The sequence below is a fragment of the Hyla sarda genome, chromosome 5 (assembly GCF_029499605.1).
Source record: "Hyla sarda isolate aHylSar1 chromosome 5, aHylSar1.hap1, whole genome shotgun sequence".
Lineage (NCBI taxonomy): Eukaryota > Metazoa > Chordata > Amphibia > Anura > Hylidae > Hyla > Hyla sarda.
In genome coordinates, this window is record NC_079193.1 from 282841423 (window position 1) to 282859585 (window position 18163).

General features: G+C 44.7%; 1 protein-coding gene across 3 annotated transcripts in view; it reads right to left on the reverse strand.

The window, feature by feature from the left end:
* The window catches only part of PRKDC (protein kinase, DNA-activated, catalytic subunit), a 631631-nt gene that overhangs the window by 401971 nt on the left and 211497 nt on the right, over positions 1–18163 (reverse strand). For all 3 annotated transcript variants that reach the window (XM_056521838.1, XM_056521836.1, XM_056521839.1), the window contains 4 exons: positions 6500–6607; positions 6036–6262; positions 5811–5905; positions 1212–1311 (listed from right to left, as the gene is read on the reverse strand). In XM_056521838.1, the coding sequence (XP_056377813.1) occupies positions 1212–1311; positions 5811–5905; positions 6036–6262; positions 6500–6607 (530 nt within the window). The remainder of the gene's footprint in view (positions 1–1211; positions 1312–5810; positions 5906–6035; positions 6263–6499; positions 6608–18163) is intronic.

Consider the following 18163-nt stretch of genomic DNA (forward strand, 5'->3'; position numbering starts at 1 on the left):
GAGAGCACCGCACAGTAGGGATTGGGCACTTTTGGGATGGCAGCAGTGGAGAATAGGCAGCCAAGTATAACCTAATTTTTAATTATAACCAGCTTAAGGCCATAAAAAACAACATAATATTTTCTGGTACTGGACAACCCCTTTAACTCCTTAAGGACAATGGACGTATATTTACGTCCATTGCTCACTCACGTTATATGAAATGAGCTCAGGACTGAGCGTGCTTCATACCCAGTGGGTCCCGGTGGCTACCAACAACCAGGACCAGCTGCTAATGCCGGACAACACAGATCAGGATGATGTCTGGTATTAACCCTTTAGACACTGCGATCAAAGATGATTGTGGCGTCTAAAATGGGAGAAAAGTCATCCCGGCTAGAACAGCAGGCTGTACGGGAGGGCCCTTCACTGTTATCCTAGCCTTTTGATCTGTACTTCGCTGATCCAGTCAGCCTCAGAAGGCTGGAGCAGTCGAGAACCAATAATATTGATCAATGCTAAGCTATGGCATAGCATTGTTCAGCGTATGCAGACTAAAAAATTGTGTTTAAAAAAAAAAACTTTTCCCATAAAAAAATACATTATATGTAAACAAATGTCTGTACTATGAAAATAGAATGTTAATTAAACCGCACAGTCAATGACGTACACGTAAAAAATAATTCCAAAGTCCAAAGTTGCGTATTTTTGATCACTTTGTATATCCTTAAAAAAAAAAAAAAGGATAAAACGCAATCAAAAAGACCCATCAAAACTAAAATGGTACCAATAAAAACTAAAGACCATTGCGCAAAAAAATAGCCCCATATACGAAATTTTTTTTTTTATAGGGGTCAGAAGATGACATTTTTAAACATGCTCATTTTCGTACAAATTGTTATTTTTTAAAAGAAGTAAAGCTAAATAAAACCTTTATAAGTTGGGTTTCATTTTAATCGTAGAAACCAAGAATAAACATAAGGTGTCATTTTTACAGTAAAATGGGCTTCTGATTCTTTGTTTTACCATAAATTTTGTGGTGAAATGATTTATGTAATTACAAAGTACAACTGGTGGAGCAAAAAACAAGCCCTCATATGGGTCTGTTGGTGGAAAATTGAAAGAGTTATGATTTTTAGAAGGTGAGAAGGAAAATACGAAAGTGCAAAAATGAAAAACATGTGGTCTTTAGGGGTTAAGGAAGGCAAACACAGACATTACATAGCAAGTACCTTGGTATGCGTCTTTTTGATGACTTGTTTAGGCTGTTGGCTTTCTGAATTATAATACGTTTTAGATGATCAATGGCATCACTACACTGCTGAATGGTGCCTGTAAATAACAATAAAAGCAAATTATTTGGAAATAGCATTTTCAAGACACCAATAAATTCTACTGTAAATGTATGTTTACACAGTGCAAATTTTATGCTACCTACTTAATGTTGTGGATTTAATAAATTAAATAAATATCTAAAATCTGCGGTGCAAAATCCACAGGGTATAAAAGAGGACCTGTGGTCATTTTAAATAATCACTATGTACTGGTATATATATTCCTTTTGGGGTCTGATCACTTCCCTGCAGTACATTCTCCCCTAGCTTCCTTCTGACCTGGTAAGTATCTCACGAGTTCCCCCCAACTATGTCAGAAGGAAGCAAAGGGAGCATTTACTGCAGGGAAACAAGTTATTTGTGTGGCCAGCTCAATTAGCCCGCCCATACGTCCAGTATCATAATTATGAAAACCCATCTGACAGATTCAGGAATCTGTCAGATGGAGATAAAGCCATTCTTAACTCTAGAACAAGCTAGCGGCTGATTGTCACACCATAAAAAAGGTTTGTGATCAGACCTCCTTAAGGTATCTATACATAACAGTTCATAGCGAATTATTTTCCTTCGTGAAGCTTTCCACCCATATATTCACATGATTTTAGGTGAATTTATTAGTAAGGCTAGGTTTCCACTTGTTTTTTTTTTGACAAAAACGCCAATAAAAATGCCCATTCTGCCGCATGGCATTTTTTTTGTGAAAAAACGCTGCGGCCAGATGTTAGCTGCAAGTCAATAGTAAACTGCAAAATGCCAAATCCACTTGGCGGTTTTTAGTTTAGCGTTTTTTTTAATCCTTTTGGCGTTTTTGGGCTCCTTGGCAGTTTTTAAAAAACGACCTCTTGTCGAGACTTTGGCGTTTTTTCGGGAAAATCTTGGCGTTTTTCTCCCATAGAAGTCTTATGGGAGTGAAAAAACGCCAAGAAAAACGCCATGTGGGTTTTAAATTTGGCGTTTTTTCAGGCGGTTTTTATTCTCTTTTGGACTCCAAAAAAGTGTTGGAGATACCTTTTTTTTATTAAAATTTAGTAGGGTACCATTAAAAAATAATAATAAAGAAGATACAGTAGTGATGGAAAAAATTGTATTTAACGAAATATATCTTTTTTATAACAAAATTTTTATTAATTTTTTAACAGGGATCAATTTATGTGCGCGGGTAGGGCACTAAAAATGTAGCCGACAATAATAAAAATGTAGTGTGTGTGTTTCACTTTTTTTTTACATTTTTTAGGTAATACTACTACTCCCAGCATGGGACACACTGTTCCATAATAGGAGTAGTAGTTACCTGTACTAATTGAAAGATCGCTGGGTTCCGTTGCGATCCTCCTGTATAATGTATAGATGCGGCGGCCGCTCTTCTATGGTCCCCTGCACTGACGTATATATACACATATTCATATTTCCCGCAGAGCTGTGATTGGTCAGATGGTTCCAGCCAATCACAACTCTGTGGGAAATAGGAATATGTGTATATACACGGCCGTGCAGGGGACCATAGAAGAGCGGCTGGCCACATCTGTACATTATACTGGAGGATCGCAACGGGTGTCAGGAGGAGTGACACTCGCTGCAACCTGTCTATTAATGCAGGTACTACAGCTCCCAGCATGGAGCAGAGTGTACTCCATGTTGGGAGTATTAGTACCTGCAGTAAGGGACAGATCCCAACGGATGTCACTCCTCCTGACACCCGCTGCGATCAAAGTGACTGTCATGATCAGCTGTTCTCAAGGCTACAGAGCCGGGAGATCAGCTGATCCTGAGCAGTAGGTATACATCGTATATCTACTGCCAAGCAAGAACTTACAGTGAGCCTGCAATGTGTATACAGTATACACATTGCTGGCTCACTTAACCTCTTGCTGAGCTGTGCGCTATGCACCAGCCCAGCAAGGAAAGAGTTAACTTACACTGCTGGACAGTGTAGGTTAACCCTTTGGGCGGTATACACTATATACAGCTATAGATAGCTGTATATAGTGTATACAAAAGATGGAGAAGTCCCCTTACCTCCGTCCAGTCCCCGCGGGTCCGTGTAGCTCCGCCCCCTAGTGATGACGTCATTAGGGGCAGAGCTACAGACACAATCCAGGCTGGCAAGGGTATAAGGCTCTGTTAACATTGTCCGTATTGGATAATGGGAACAGACCCTTCTGCTAGTGTCTACCCAGACAGGGAGACTCCAGCTGTTGCTAAACTACAACTCCCAGCAACTCCCTGCTGGGAGTTGTAGTTTTGCACCAATTGGAGGCTCACTGTTTAGGTAGACATTGCATTATGGGCGCTCTCACCCGCAGAGAGCACAAAAAATGTCCTAACCTATTTTTTTTGTGTTTTTTTCTTTCTTCTCGTTTCAGATCCGTGTATGCAGAGGATTACGACGGATTCGATGGATTACGACGGATGAACAGGATTTTTTTTATATTTTAATAAAATGGTTAACGAGGGCTGTGGGGGAGTGTTTTTTAAAATAAAATAATTTTTCCAATGTGTTGTGTTTTCTTTTTTATTGAATATTCAGGCTTAGTAATGGAGGCTGTCTAATAGACAGAATCCATTACTAAAGTCAGGGCTTAGCGCTAGCCCCAAAAACAGCTAGCGCTAACCCCCATTATTACCCCGGTACCCAACGCCACAGGGGTGCCGGGAAGAGCCGGTACCAACAGGCCCGGAGCGTCAAAAGTGGCGCTCCTGGGCCTAGGCGGTAACAGGCTGGCGTTATTTAGGCTGAGGAGGGCCAGTAACAATGGTCCTCGCCCACCCTGGTAACGTCAGGCTGTTGCTGCTTGGTTGGTATCTGGCTGATACTGAAAATAGGGGGAACCCTATGCGTTTTTTTTTGTTGTTTTTTTTTTTTTATTTATGAAAAAAAAAAACGCATAGGGTTCCCTGTATATTCAGTATCAGCACGATACCAACCAAGCAGCAATAGCCTGGCGTTACCAGGGTGGGCGAGGACCATTGTTACTGGCCCTCCCCAGCCTAAATAACGCCAGCCTGTTACCGCCTAGGCCCAGGAGCGCCATTTTTGACGCTCCGGGCCTGTTGGTACCGGCTCTTCCCGGCACCCCTGTGGCGGTGGGTACCAGGGTAATAATTGGGGGTTAGCGCCAGCTGTTTTTGGGGCTAACACTAAGCCCAGGCTTTGTCATGGATTCCGTCTATTAGACAGCCTCCATAACTAAGCCTGAATATTCAATTAAAAAAAGACACAACACATTGGAAAAAATATTTTATTTTAAAAAACACTCCCCCACAGCCCTTGTTAACCCTTTTATTAAAATTAAAAAAATAAAGTTCATCCGTCGTAATCCATCGAATCCGTCGTAATCCTCTGCATACACGGATCTGAAACGAGAAGAAAAAAAAAAACACACAAAAAAATAGGTTAGGACATTTTTTGCACTCTCTGCAGGGGAGAGCGCCCATAATGCAATGTCTACCTAAACAGTGAGCCTCCAATTGGTGCAAAACTACAACTCCCAGCATGCCCAGACAGCCTTTGGCTGTCTGGGCATGCTGGGAGTTGTAGTTTAGCAACAGATGGAGTCTCCCTGTCTGGGTAGACACTGGCAGAAGGGTCTGTTCCCATTATCCAAAACGGACAATGTGAACAGAGCTTCAGACTAGCCTGAATATGTCTGTAGCTCCGCCCCTAATGATGTCATCACTAGGGGCGGAGCTACAAAGAGTGGCGGTGACAGAAACGAGGGAGGTAAGTGAACCTCCTGTTCTGTATACACTATATACAGCTATCTATAGATAGCTGTATATTCTGTATACCGCCCAAAGGGGCTATAGGAGCAGGGAGTCCTGTCAGTCTGGTGACGGGATTCCCGACTCCTGTACAGTATACATGGGTACACTATGCCCCCCTGTATACTATACTGCCGGGGAAGTGAGTAGTGATGTTGTACATCACCCCTCATCTCCTTACACTCTGTGGACCGGGCGCTCAGCATCCGACCCACAGAGTGGTACCCAGAAGGCAGTGAGAAAACTGCAACAGGGGACAAATTTGGCTGTTTCCACACACCAGGTAAAAACGCCAGAAAAAACGCCAGAAAAACTGCCAAAACTCAGGAAAAACCTGTGGCGGTTTTTCTGGCGTTTTTTTAGGTGTACAAAAAAAAAACAAGTGGAAACCTAGCCTAAAAATGGTTGTGTTGGTCTGCAATCATGAAGCCACACCAGTTCTGGGGTTCTCAGTGATTGTGGTGTAGAAGACAAGCTGTTTTATTTTTTGTTGCAAATTCTAAAGAAACACAATTGTGGCGCACAACCCGATTAAAAGCAGCCGAGAACACAATAGAAAATCAGGGCCAAAGGGTCAGGAAAAATAAGAAATCTGCACGGTCAACAATGCTCATATCTGTAGCTCAAAACATCAAACATAATGGTAGTAGAGAAAGGAGACTTGATGCCTAAAATATTGTATAAGAAACCAAAAGAGAAGAGAAAAAATTATCTTAATTAGAAAGTGACTCTGACCTAGCGATTTTTCATCTCCATGTGATAAAGCCAAGCTCTGCATGTACACCACCAGAATCTCAAACACAAACTGTTCCACAAGAGCCTCCTCTTCTCTAAAGATAAAATTGAATAAACTTAGAAAAATTGAGAATAACATCCAGAGATAAAAATTTTCACAGTTTACAAATATTTTTATTAAAATCGTACAACAGTCACAAATCCAGCAGTGGACAAATTGCTCACCTAAATTCTCTGTAAACATTATTAAAAGCAAGAGCCGCTCCCAACCTTTTAAAGGCACTGGGATGTAGAGCAAGGCTGTAGAGTCTTTTGAACAGTGATTGTGTGTTTACAGGGCTTTGTTCTTGTTGTCTTGGTGTTGTCTGCTTTATTGACCATTTCAAGAATTCTTGAATACACTGCCCTGAAAAGTCTCGCAATGTACTATTACTAGGATCCACAATTCCATCCTTGGAGGAAACGACAAACAATTATATATTTATTTGTTGACAAGCAAAAAAAAGTGCACAAAAAATTAAGCAGACTTCCTAAACTTGAGTAAAGCTTGACTGCATATGTTCAGCATCAAATTGATGGTTGTCTTTTTTTTTCCCCAAGCAACACACAATAAAAATCTACACAGATACATACGTGGAGAGTAAAGATGCTAACAAAATGGACCTTAAAAACGTCCCACGAAAACATACCAGAATAGCATCAAGCAATGCCACAGTGTCAGGACTTTCAAATGTCTGGGTATTCGTGAACCAGTGAATGATGCCCATAACTAGAGGTTCATATAACTGTCTTGTTACCTAAAATAGAAAATATAGAACGAAATCTAGATAATATGCACTGCAAATTCAGAAGCATCTTCATCATACCTCTGCGAGATGATTGGATAATCAATTTTCTGTATAAACACACTATTACAAAATAATAGGATTTAAAGTGTACCTGACATTTTTTTTAACTGTATTTTAAATAAAGAGAAACTGACAGCTAGTTCACCCACACTAAACCCAGTATACTGGGTAAAATCAGGGGTCACTCACTAAAATCTGGTGGTTAGATGCTGCGTTATTCTTGTAAATAGCTTTATTCCTAATGCGCCCCAGCCGGCATTTGAGACGGTGAAACGGCTGGCCAAACTCCTGTGTCTCCATCATATTTCCCAGTCGGATATGGCCCTTTATACATATGCTATTGAAGGCTGCAAACATTGCTCTGCGTGCGCTCGACCATGGCCTTTATTGGCATATGAATGCAGGGGGCGGGACCAACGGGGAATATGGAGGAGAGAGGGGAAACTGGTCAGCAGACTCCCCACCTCCAATGCGCACTGGGGTGCATTAGAAATAAAACTATTAAGAAGAACACAGCATCTAACCAACATATTTTAGTTCGTAAACGGTAATTTTACAGCTGTTCATCCACACTAAAACCCAGTATTCTGGGTTTAGTGCCGGTGAACTAGCTTGTCAGATTCTCTTTAAAGAGTTTTGTACAAATATAGATAATGTTCAAAAAAAGCTAAAAACAAGGAAGTGTACGAAAGCAGCATTTGCTCAAACATTTCAAAGCAAAATCTAAAACAGAACACAAAAAAACTCAAGAGCACAAACAAGTCTGATGTGTCATATGGTCAAAACTGTAACATAGGTAGCAACATCGAGAAACAAGGTCATAGCATCAGCAAGCCTGCTAGAAGGGTAGCATACCTAGCAATAAGTAAAGCATATACATTTAGGCTATGCTGACATTTCTGTGCGGACATTCCCCCAACAGTGGAGTGCCAGCAGAACACGCATGCATTAGGACTGCTCGGAAACGCGCCGTCCGTGCGGAGTTCGCAGAAAAAATAGACATGTCTATTCTTTCTGCAGACACCGGAATTTGAATTTCCACAACAAATGTTTCCGGCGTGGAAATTCTGCTATGTGAACAGGGCAGCAGAATCCCACTTAAATCAATGGGACTCTGCTGCTGCAGATGAGGCTGACACTAAGTGAAAAAAAAAATTGTCTCTTTCCTGGCAAGATATCCTGACCCACTGACAAAGAGCTAATCAGTTGAGTCTCAAAGCAGTAAGAGAAGCCAATAATAAGCACGGCCGAAAGGACCCATCCAATAAAAAATAAAAAAAAGTACCCTGCCAACAGACAACTAAAAAAAAAAAACCTGCCACGGTAACACAAATGGGGTGAAAGCTGTGTTCCCCAATGAAGGCTACCAGAAAGGGATTTTACGGTGAGTTAAAAAAATCTACATTTCTCGGTCGTTTCATTGGGAGACACATGATACCATGGGAAGTCCTAAAGCAGTTCCTGGGCCCGGATAAACAAGACAGAAATGTAAGGTCAGATGGAAAACGGAACCACCGCCGCCGCCAGCAAAACCTTGTGGCAGATAGTTGCATCTGTCGATGCAAATGTATGCACCCTGCAGAAGCAAGAAAAGGTGTGTAAAGATGACCAGGTACCGGCTTTGCACACCTGAAGGAGTGAGGCCTGGTTACGAACCGCCCAGGAAGCCCCAGAACAAGTGGAGTGAGCTATGACCCGAAAAGGAGGGGTCTTACTCTTGCAGCAGTAAGGCTAGGTTCAGACTACGGAATCTCTGGGCAGAAAATTTCCGCCCGGAGATTCCGAGTTCCGCCTGCGCAGACTGAATTAGTCGGCACTAGGACCGCGCGGACACTGCAGTCTCCTATAGACTGCTATGTGTTCCGCTAGGATTTCCGCCTGAAGAAAGAGCAACCCCTTTCTTCAGGTGGAAATTTTCTAGCGGATTTTTCATCCTGATTTTCCACTTCACAAATTTCGAAGTGAGAATTTGTGAACGGAAAACCATTCACTACACTATGCATTATAGTCTCCTGGAGGCCAGGAGACCCTTGTGTGTAGCATACGGAATGACAAAGAGTGAGTCGGAGCGGCGGAAGGAAGTAGTAATGGAGAGTACATGCTAATAGCGGGCACAACGCCCAATCTGTGGAGGGAACGCACCAGGAGATGAGAAGGACTAGGACAGAAGGAATGTGTAGGTATAGGAGAAAAAAAAAGAAGGGGAGAGAGATGGAGGGCAGCGCCTCGTGTAATTCCGATGGGTGGTCTTATGTAGAAGTAATGATAAGTAATGTGCTCACCTGGAGCGATACTTGGTATCATGCATGTAACCCCTTCCTCGCGGGGTGTTTTTTGCGAAATTCCAGAGCTGCAGCCTGCTGGTGTTCTGGCCGATGTCCTGGCAGGGTCCGTCGGCAATGATACAGGATACGAAGAAACAGGAAAAAAAGTGTACACCTTTGGATGCTGGCTCTACTCAATGGAATAATTTTCTGTCGACATGTTCAGATGAAGTATCACAAATTTATTGATACATGCGAACAAAAGGACAGGGAAACAAGACGTGTTTCGGGGAGCGAGCCCTCCCTTTTTCAATTGTGAGGAGTATGCTGTCTGGGGGGTAACAGTAAGGGTACTGACTTAATACCCTTGAAAATGGGGCCAAGACCGGGGTCAGGGGGCATATTGGTAAAGAGGTTACATAGCGCATTTCAAATTGCGGAGGTATGACAGACATTGTGATAATTACTATACACATATACATTGGTCAGTATGTAAATATAATACAAAGAAAAAGAGGAATAATGGGTTGTTTTATACTACTGTATGTGGCAGTAGTGGTCACCAAAATGAGGCTTGGTTTTGGTTGAAAGTGAGGCTCAGGTGTGTATGCAGGTAAATGCTCCAGGGTCCTTATAAGGACCTCCTTACAGTTCCCTGCAAGAGCGAACAATCGCGGTCCCGGAGTGTAGTGACGTCACTGTTCTTTTCTTACCCATAGAGAGGCATTAGGTGTCTGCTGGACCAATCTTGTATGTCTAGCCAATCAAATTCGTGCCGATGGGGAGAGGCTGACGGCGAAAATTACAAGATTCTTGTTCTTGGGCTGACGGCGGCAATTATATGTTTGGACTAATGTAGTCTCAGCAAATGGGAACCAGAGTCTGTCTCATGATTTGATTGACTGAAAAGACAGCCAATAAGTGCGGCGTATAATGTTCTGAGTGTAAGTAAGAGGCGGCATATGGTGATACAGATTGATGCCGTATCCACCAATAGTGTTGTAAGTGTGTCATCCGATGCGATTGGCTGTAGGAATTTTTTTTGCATAGCCAGATGAGCGCCTACCGCTTCATGTTATGCTTATGGGGGTTTACATGATGGTGGTAATGTATGGTTCGCGCAGGATGATAATATGAAAACTGACATATTTGTGGTAAGTGTCACACATTTAGGTGGATATTCAAACTAAAAACCTTAACACCTCAAGGTCTTAATGAATATTTGGAACACACCACCTAAATGTGTGACACTTACCACAAATATGCTCTCAACCATCCCACCGGAATACATTAAGCACCTGTTCTCAGCACCAGAAGATCGGTCCCTTCTACTCACATACAAAATAATACTTGGTAGGCACTGCTACAATTGACCTAAAAACCTTTGTTCCAGCAAATCACCACTCATCACAGCCGATTGGTTAGAACAATATCATCTGTCAGTTTTCATATTATCATCCTGCGCGAACCATACATTACCATCTTCATGTAAACCCCCATAAGCATAACGTGGAGCGGCAGATGCTCATCTGGCTGTGCAAAAATATCCTACAGCCAATCGCATCGGATGACACCCCCCCAACACTATTGGTGGATATGGCATCAATCTGTATCACCATATGCCGCCTCTTACTTACACTCAGTACAGTATACGCCGCACTTATTGGCTGTCATTTAGGCCAATCAAATCATGAGACAGACTCTGACTCCCATTTGCTGAGACTACATAAGTCCAAGCATATCATAATTGCCGCCGTCAGCCTCTCCCCATCGGCACGAATGTGATTGGCTAGACATATACAAGATTGGTCCAGCAGACACCTAATGCCTCTCTATGGGGAAAAAGAACAGTGACGTCGCTACACTCCGGGACCGCGATTGGTCGCTCTTGCAGGGAACTGTAAGGCGGTCCTTATAAAACAAGGACCCTGGAGCATTTACCTGCATACACACCTGAGCCTCACTTTCAACCAAAACCAAGCCTCGTTTTGGTGACCACTATTGCCACATACAGTAGTATAAAACAACCCATTATTCCTCTTTTTCTTTGTATTATGTTTACATACTGACCAATGTATAGGTGTATACATTGGTCAGTATGTAAACATAATACAAAGAAAAAGAGCTATGTAACCTCTTTACCAATATGCCCCCTGACCCCTTTCTTGGCACCATTTTCAAGGGTATTAAGTCCATACGCTGTTACCCCCCCCCCCCCCCCAGACAGCATACTCCTCACATTTTGTTCGCATGTATCAATAAATTCTTGATACTTCATCTGAACGTGTCGACAGAAAATTATTCCATTGAGCAGCGCCAGCATCCAAAGGTGTACACTTTTTTTCCTGTTTCTTCGTATCCTAGGACAGAAGGAAGGCAGAACGATGTCCTCGTTGAGATGGAAGGAAGACACAACCTAAGAGAGGAATAACGGTATCGGAAGAAGAACCACTTTGTACTGATGGAGAATGAGGAACAGGGAACTGATGACAACCATAAAGGTCACCTTCCAGGAAAGGAAATTAAGGGGGGCATCTCGCAGGGAGATCGGAGAACCCTGTAAGATATCCAAGACTAAATTAAAGTGTAGTTGATATAATGGAAAAGACAAAAGATCAGACCGGCAGACTCACCAAGATTCTCTTCTTCTTTATTTGCGTCAGCAATGCATAGACAAATACTCACAAACTTGGGGGGGTCAGGACGTGTAGTGGGGGGACAAACTGGCAACAGACTCCGTTTCGCACGGACCACCGTGCTTCCTCCGGTGACAGGCCCGATCATTCTAAGGGATAGGAGCGAGGTGGCGGTGATGCCACCCCCTTCTATCCCCTGCCATTACTGACCAATGGCAGTTGAAGGTGGGGGGTTGCCATGGAAATCCCTCGCTTTGCCCGCCCCTGGATGTCGGGCAGAGCGGAGGGGAGAGAAGATCGCGGCCGGTACCTGGGGACTTGTACCGGGGACCAGCGAACATCAGTGGCATCAGCGGTGGAGGTAGGGAGGCGACGGCGCGGAGCAGCAATGAGAGTAGCAGTAAAGCGATCTTTACTGCTGCCTTCTAGGGGTTGCCAAACTGCAACTCCCAGCATGCCCAGACAGCCAAAGGCTGTCTGGGCATGCTGGGAGTTGTAGTTTTGCAACCATCTGTAGGGCCACAGTTTGCAGACCACTAGACAGTGGTGCCCAAACGGTAGCCCTCCAGATGTTGCAAAACTACAACTCTCAGCAGGCCCACACTGCCCAGGCTTGCTGTGAGTTGTTCTTCTGTAACATCTGTCCCTTCAGATGTTGCAGAGCTACAACTCCCAGCATGCCTGGACAGTCTCGGCATGCAGGGATTGTAGTTTTGCAACATCTGGAAGAGCACAATTTGGAGACAACTACACAGTGGTCTCTAAGCTATAGACCTCCAGATGTTGCAAAACTACAACTCCCAGCATGCTGAGATTGTCCAGGCATGCTGGGAGTTGAAGCACTGCAACATCTGAAGGGACAGATGTTACAGAACTACAACTCCCAGCATGTCTGGGCAGTCTGGGCATGCTTGGAGTTGTAGTTTTGCAACATTCGGAGCGCTACCGTTTGGGCACCACTGTATAGTGGTCTCCAAACAGTGCTCTTCCAGATGTTGCAAAACTACAACTCCCAGCATGCCTGTCGGCAGTCTGGGCATGCTGGGAGCTGTAGTTTTTAACAACTGTAGGCACACTGGTTGGGAAACATTGTCTGTTTCCAAACTCCGTGTTTCCCAACCAGTGTGCCTTCAGCTGTTGCAAAACTATAACTCCCAGCATGTACTGACAGACCATGCATGCTGGGAGTTACAGTTTTACAACAGCTGGAGGAACACTGGTTGGGAAACACAGTTAGGAAACAGACAATGTTTCCCAACCTAACTCAGTGTTTTGCAACCACTCAGTGTTTTCCACTGCAGCTCAAACTCAAAGCGGGAAACTCGCTGTAATCCCCCAGCAGTCTGAATGTACCCTAAAAACACTACACTACACAAAATAAAGGGTAAAACACTACATATACCTCTACAAAGTTACACCATCATTTTATTGTTAAAAATCAAATTTTCCATTTTCACGTCCAACTTCAACGCAAAGTCGTCAAACAACTGTGAGATGTTAAAGTTCACTATACCCCTTGTTACGTTCTTTGAGGGGTGTAGTTTCCAAAATACTATGCCATGTGGGGGGATTTTTGCTGTTCTGGCAACCTGGGGACTTACTAATTGCAACGTGCCCCTCAAAATGACGGCTACGAGAAAGATTTTACGGTGAGTACAAAAAAAATCTCCTTTTCCCGGTTGCTCATCAATGTGGGACACCTTACAGATGGGACGTACCAAAGCAGTCCCCTAGGGTGGGAAAAACAACCACCAGAGAAAAGGAATCAGTCCCAAGACTGAACTCTCCACGTGCTCACAATGCCTGCGGACGAGCCCCCAGGTTGGAGACACACTAGGTCCAGAAATTGAGCTCCCGGAAAATCACCCATCCAAGGAGATAGACTAGGATGAAAGGGCCTTCCTCTGTAGAGATCAAAGACACTCGGGTCATATAGAGAGACAAGAAACCACAGGAAAAAAAGAAAATTTTTATTTTGCTCCGGAGAGGTCTGGTGCATGAGAGCAAAGACCTGAACATCTGCAGACCCAAAAACCCCTATCCCAAGGGCCCGACATGAGCACCCAGAAGGCGACAATAGCCATACTGGTGTAATGCGGATAACCTTAATGCCCTCCAACTCGGGAGGACATGGACCTTGAAGGGAGAAGGAGTGGCAAACATTCTGAAAAGGTGGGCATCTTGGATACCGGAGAGACCGACAAGTAAACTGGAGACGTAGAGTCACCTGGAAGACGAACCTCTGAAGAGTACGGAAAACAGACGTCTGCGAAAACTCTCTGGGCAACAAACTTCCATGAAGAAGTGAAGGAGTGCAGAACAGAAAGACCGCCCCGACTAATGGGACGCGGAGGAGTCTTGGCCGGATCACTACACATGTCCAAGACCTGAAACATCCCTAAGGCCCAAGGAATCGGAAGAGCCGCCTGAAAAGAAGGCACGCCACAGCATCCTAGGACAGAGTTCTAGTGGGAACAGTGAGATGGCATCATCTTGGCGGTAGAAAAAAAAAAATCAACAAAATACTCCCTCCAGAGGAGGGAAAACAAGGGTGGTCGAGACGAAAACTCAAGCACAGACCCATGCCATGCACCCTGATCCCGGTGACCCCTGTAGAAAGGGGATTGGCAAAGCCTGCAAAGGCACAGTAGGAGCAGGGAAATGCTGCCCCACAGCCATGGGCCAAGCACTGGGTGGACGGAGCCCCCAGGCCCCAGCGGCAACCAACGCTGCCCAGAAGAACCACCTTATGTCCCAAGAGGGATCGGAATTCTGTACACTGGAGCTGGGCAAAAACTACAAGATGTGTTGAGAGCCATTACAGACAGTGACGAGCAGGTGCCTGAGCCACCCCGGACAGAAAACCCTGGAAAACACACCTGGAGGCATAGGGAGGGGCTGAACTGACTGTCGCCCCAGCAGACCCCATGTCAGAACAGAAATGCTCAACCGCCATAGAACTGCGGAAACAAAATCATCGGAAGCTCCGAGGCTCACCCCACCAAACAAAAGGAAAGGAGGGCTTTACACCTACAGAGCGGTCCTAGCATATGTAAGAACACAGACATGGGTAACCCACAATAGCAGGGTACTAAGGCTGCAGACACAAAAGAAATCATAGACATCCAAGGGACCAGCAGAAAGGGAGGATTATTGATTGAGTGATGCTGCTGTTGCTGAGAATGTCCCTGCAGAAAAAAAGCCCACACCCCCTCTCCTAATGGTGCCAGACACCAAGGCTGCAGATGCAGACTCAGGAGATGAAGAATGAATGTGGAGCAGGAAAAATGCAGACACAGTGTGACTTACAGGTAAAAAAAAGTCCCAAGAATCCACAGGTACACACACTGCTGAAATGCACCTGGAAAGAGAAACACTGAACTGCAGCCGCAGCATCAGCAGAAATGGGGGTGGTGACCAGGTGGATTAGAACACCATGAAGACACAGTCTGGCTATGTGGCAAAGGGACCGTGGCCACGCCAAGTCCCGCATATGGAAAAACACAGTGGAGTAAGATAGCAGCCTGTAGACAGAGTAGCAGGCAGCAGAGAGGGACCTGACCAAGTAGGTTACCCTGTAAACCAGTATGTGGTGCAATGTATAAGGCCCATGGAGTAACATGGGGAGACTCACTCGAAACTACACCATGGTAGTGGGTAACCTGAACTACCGTCCACGGGGTGAAAGTGTATGGTAGTAGATCCGACGAAGTAAGCCATCCGGAAAACCGTCTGGTCGGCAGGAATAGGACACCTGAGCACCCAGGGTCACTATATTCAACCTCTCACAGAAAGTAGGGTACTTGAGTGCGGCCCATCCAACGAGGCGAAGGATTGTCCGACTGGTATCAATCCTGTGTACCTGTAGGGACCCTACTTCAGATCCCTCACCCAGCAGTGAGGTACAAGAAACCTGGCTATGTCCATGGCAGCCTAGAGGTCAGAGACCGATGGCGGTGGAAACAGTGCAGACAACAGTCTGGCTGAACATGAACACCCCCAGGCGTCTGGCGAAAAGGGAACAACCAAACAGGCAATAACCGAGCCCCTTTGTCATAGGTGGGAGGGCGGGGAGGCCTAGAAACCCCGCCCCCTGGGGAATAGAGGGAGGCAGAGGAGCCGTGGAATGCATCCCTGAGATCCCCTATAGTGTCCGCGGGACATGCTGGGTCAGTTCTGCATATACCGCGCACAGCAGTGGGGTACTGGAACTCTAGCCGCAAATACAGCAGCCTTGGGCCATCTGACAGGCGGCAGAAGAAAAAATGCAGATAACTGTCTGACTTACTAATATGGATTGATAGTGGACAGCGAGTCAATCCATCGGGCTTAGCGAACAGCAGTGAGGTATCAGAACTCCAGCCGCAGATACAACAGCTGTGAGATGTGACACGAAGTGTAGAAACCAATGCAGACCGCTGTCTGGCTTACTGCTATGGAGCCATAGTGGACAGAGTGTCATTCCGGGCACTTCGCACAGTAGTGAGGTACCAGAAGTCCAGTCACAGATATACCAGCCATGTGATGTGTGACAGGTGGTATAGGAAAAGATGCAGACCACTGTCTGACTTAGTGGTGTGGGTCCATAGAAGACAACGAGTCTTTTCATTGGTACCTCGCACAATAGTGAGGTACCGGGACTCCAGCTGCAGATACATCAGCGGTTTGATGTATGACAGGCGGTGTAGGCAACCACGCAGACCACTGTCTTGCTTACTGGTATGGGTCCATAGCAGACAACGATTCATCCCATTGGCACCTTGCACAGTAGTGAGGTACCGGAATTCCGGCCCCAGAGAAATCAGCCGTTTGATGTATGACAGGCGGTGTAGGCAACCATGCAGGAGTCAAGGCACTCAAATGAATCTTTCTTTCTTTCTTTTTTAGATTATAATTGCAATATCACATAGAGCACAACGCGTTACGGCACAAAAGCCTTTCTCAACTGCACAAAGCAAAAGCATCACATGACCAGTATATAACACATGGAGGCTAATTACAATTCATTAGTCACCATGACTACAAACATGAACAAAAAAGCTGTTGCTACATAGAAATACATAGATAAAAAAATTAACCAAATACTTATATTATTTCACGTCCTCGCGATGGGGGCGAACGTGGCCCCCCCATATGCGAATGCCTATATGCCTTGGTTCAAAGAACAGTTTGTATACAACAATTATTTATTCTTGCGACATGCCAAAATATGGCTTCAATTCATTGATGACATCATTTGCATATGGGAGGGGCCACGTTCGTCCTTGGAGGAATTTTTCCAACATCTGAATAACATCTGGAATGAACTAAAATTTACGATGACGGTAGATGACAGGCAGGTTAGTTTTCTTGACACACTCCTGATAAAGAATGATAAGGGTGGTTTTGACACGGACGTCTATCAAAAACCAACTGATAAGAACAGTTTGCTTTATTTCCATAGTGCTCACCCAGCCTCTATTAAAAAATCTATCCCTTTCTCCCATAAGAAGAGGGTACAGAGAATTGTCACCGACCCCTCTTTGAGAGAAAAACGTACTACCGAGTTAGTGGAGAAATTTTAAGCCAGGGGATATCCGGAGAGGATTATCAATGCTATCCCCCAGGATAGACGCCGAGACATATCCAAAAAATGTGACTGAATACCGTTTGTCAGGACCTTTCATCCCCAGATGAACTTAATTGACAATATAATCCGAGGGAATTGGTCAATCTTAAGTAATGCATACCCCGATATTGCAGAATTTCAGACTGCTCCCCTGATTTGCAATAAAAGGCTCCCGGATCTATGGGATAGGCTAGTTAGGGCAGATTTGGGGTCCAGTAAGAGAACTAAACAAATGTTCTTAGGTTCCCGGAAAAACGGGAAATACCCATGCCTGAACTGCGCCGAGTGTTCAAATGTGTTGAAGGGAGACAGGATTGTACACCCACATAGTGGTAAGATTTTTTATATAAAAGGTTTATTCACCTGTAAGACAAAAAACGTGGTGTATTTGATTAAATATCCGTGCGGTCTCCTATATGTTGGGGAGACCAGCAAACGTATAGGAGACCGGATTAATAGACCTAAATCCGATACCTGCACATTTCAGAAAAATGGGCCATAACATAGCGCAGTTACAATATTAGGTATTGGAGGAGATCGTGCCTCCTCGCAGAGGGGGGGGGGGGGGTGGACTGGGAGTTTGAAGAAGCTCCTCCTGAAGCGGGAAGCCCACTGGATCCACAAATTAGGGACCCTTGAGCCAAGAGGGATGAATTAGCCTCCATGTGTTATATACTGGTCACGTGATGCTTTTGCTTTGTGCAGTTGAGAAAGGCTTTTGTGCCGTAACGCGTACTGCGTTGTGCTCTATGTGATATTGCAATTTTAAAATAAAAAAGAAGAAAGAAAGATTCATTTGAGTGCCGGGACTCCTACTTTATTAAGTTTCTACATTATCCTCGTGCACCTGATTTTTGGTAGTGCCGACTACTTGCCTTGGACTATAGGCAACCATGCAGACCACTATCTGCCTTATTGGTATGGGTCCAGAGTAGACAACGGGACATTCCATCGGACACCTCACACAGTAGTGAGGTACCGGACTCCAGCCGCAGAA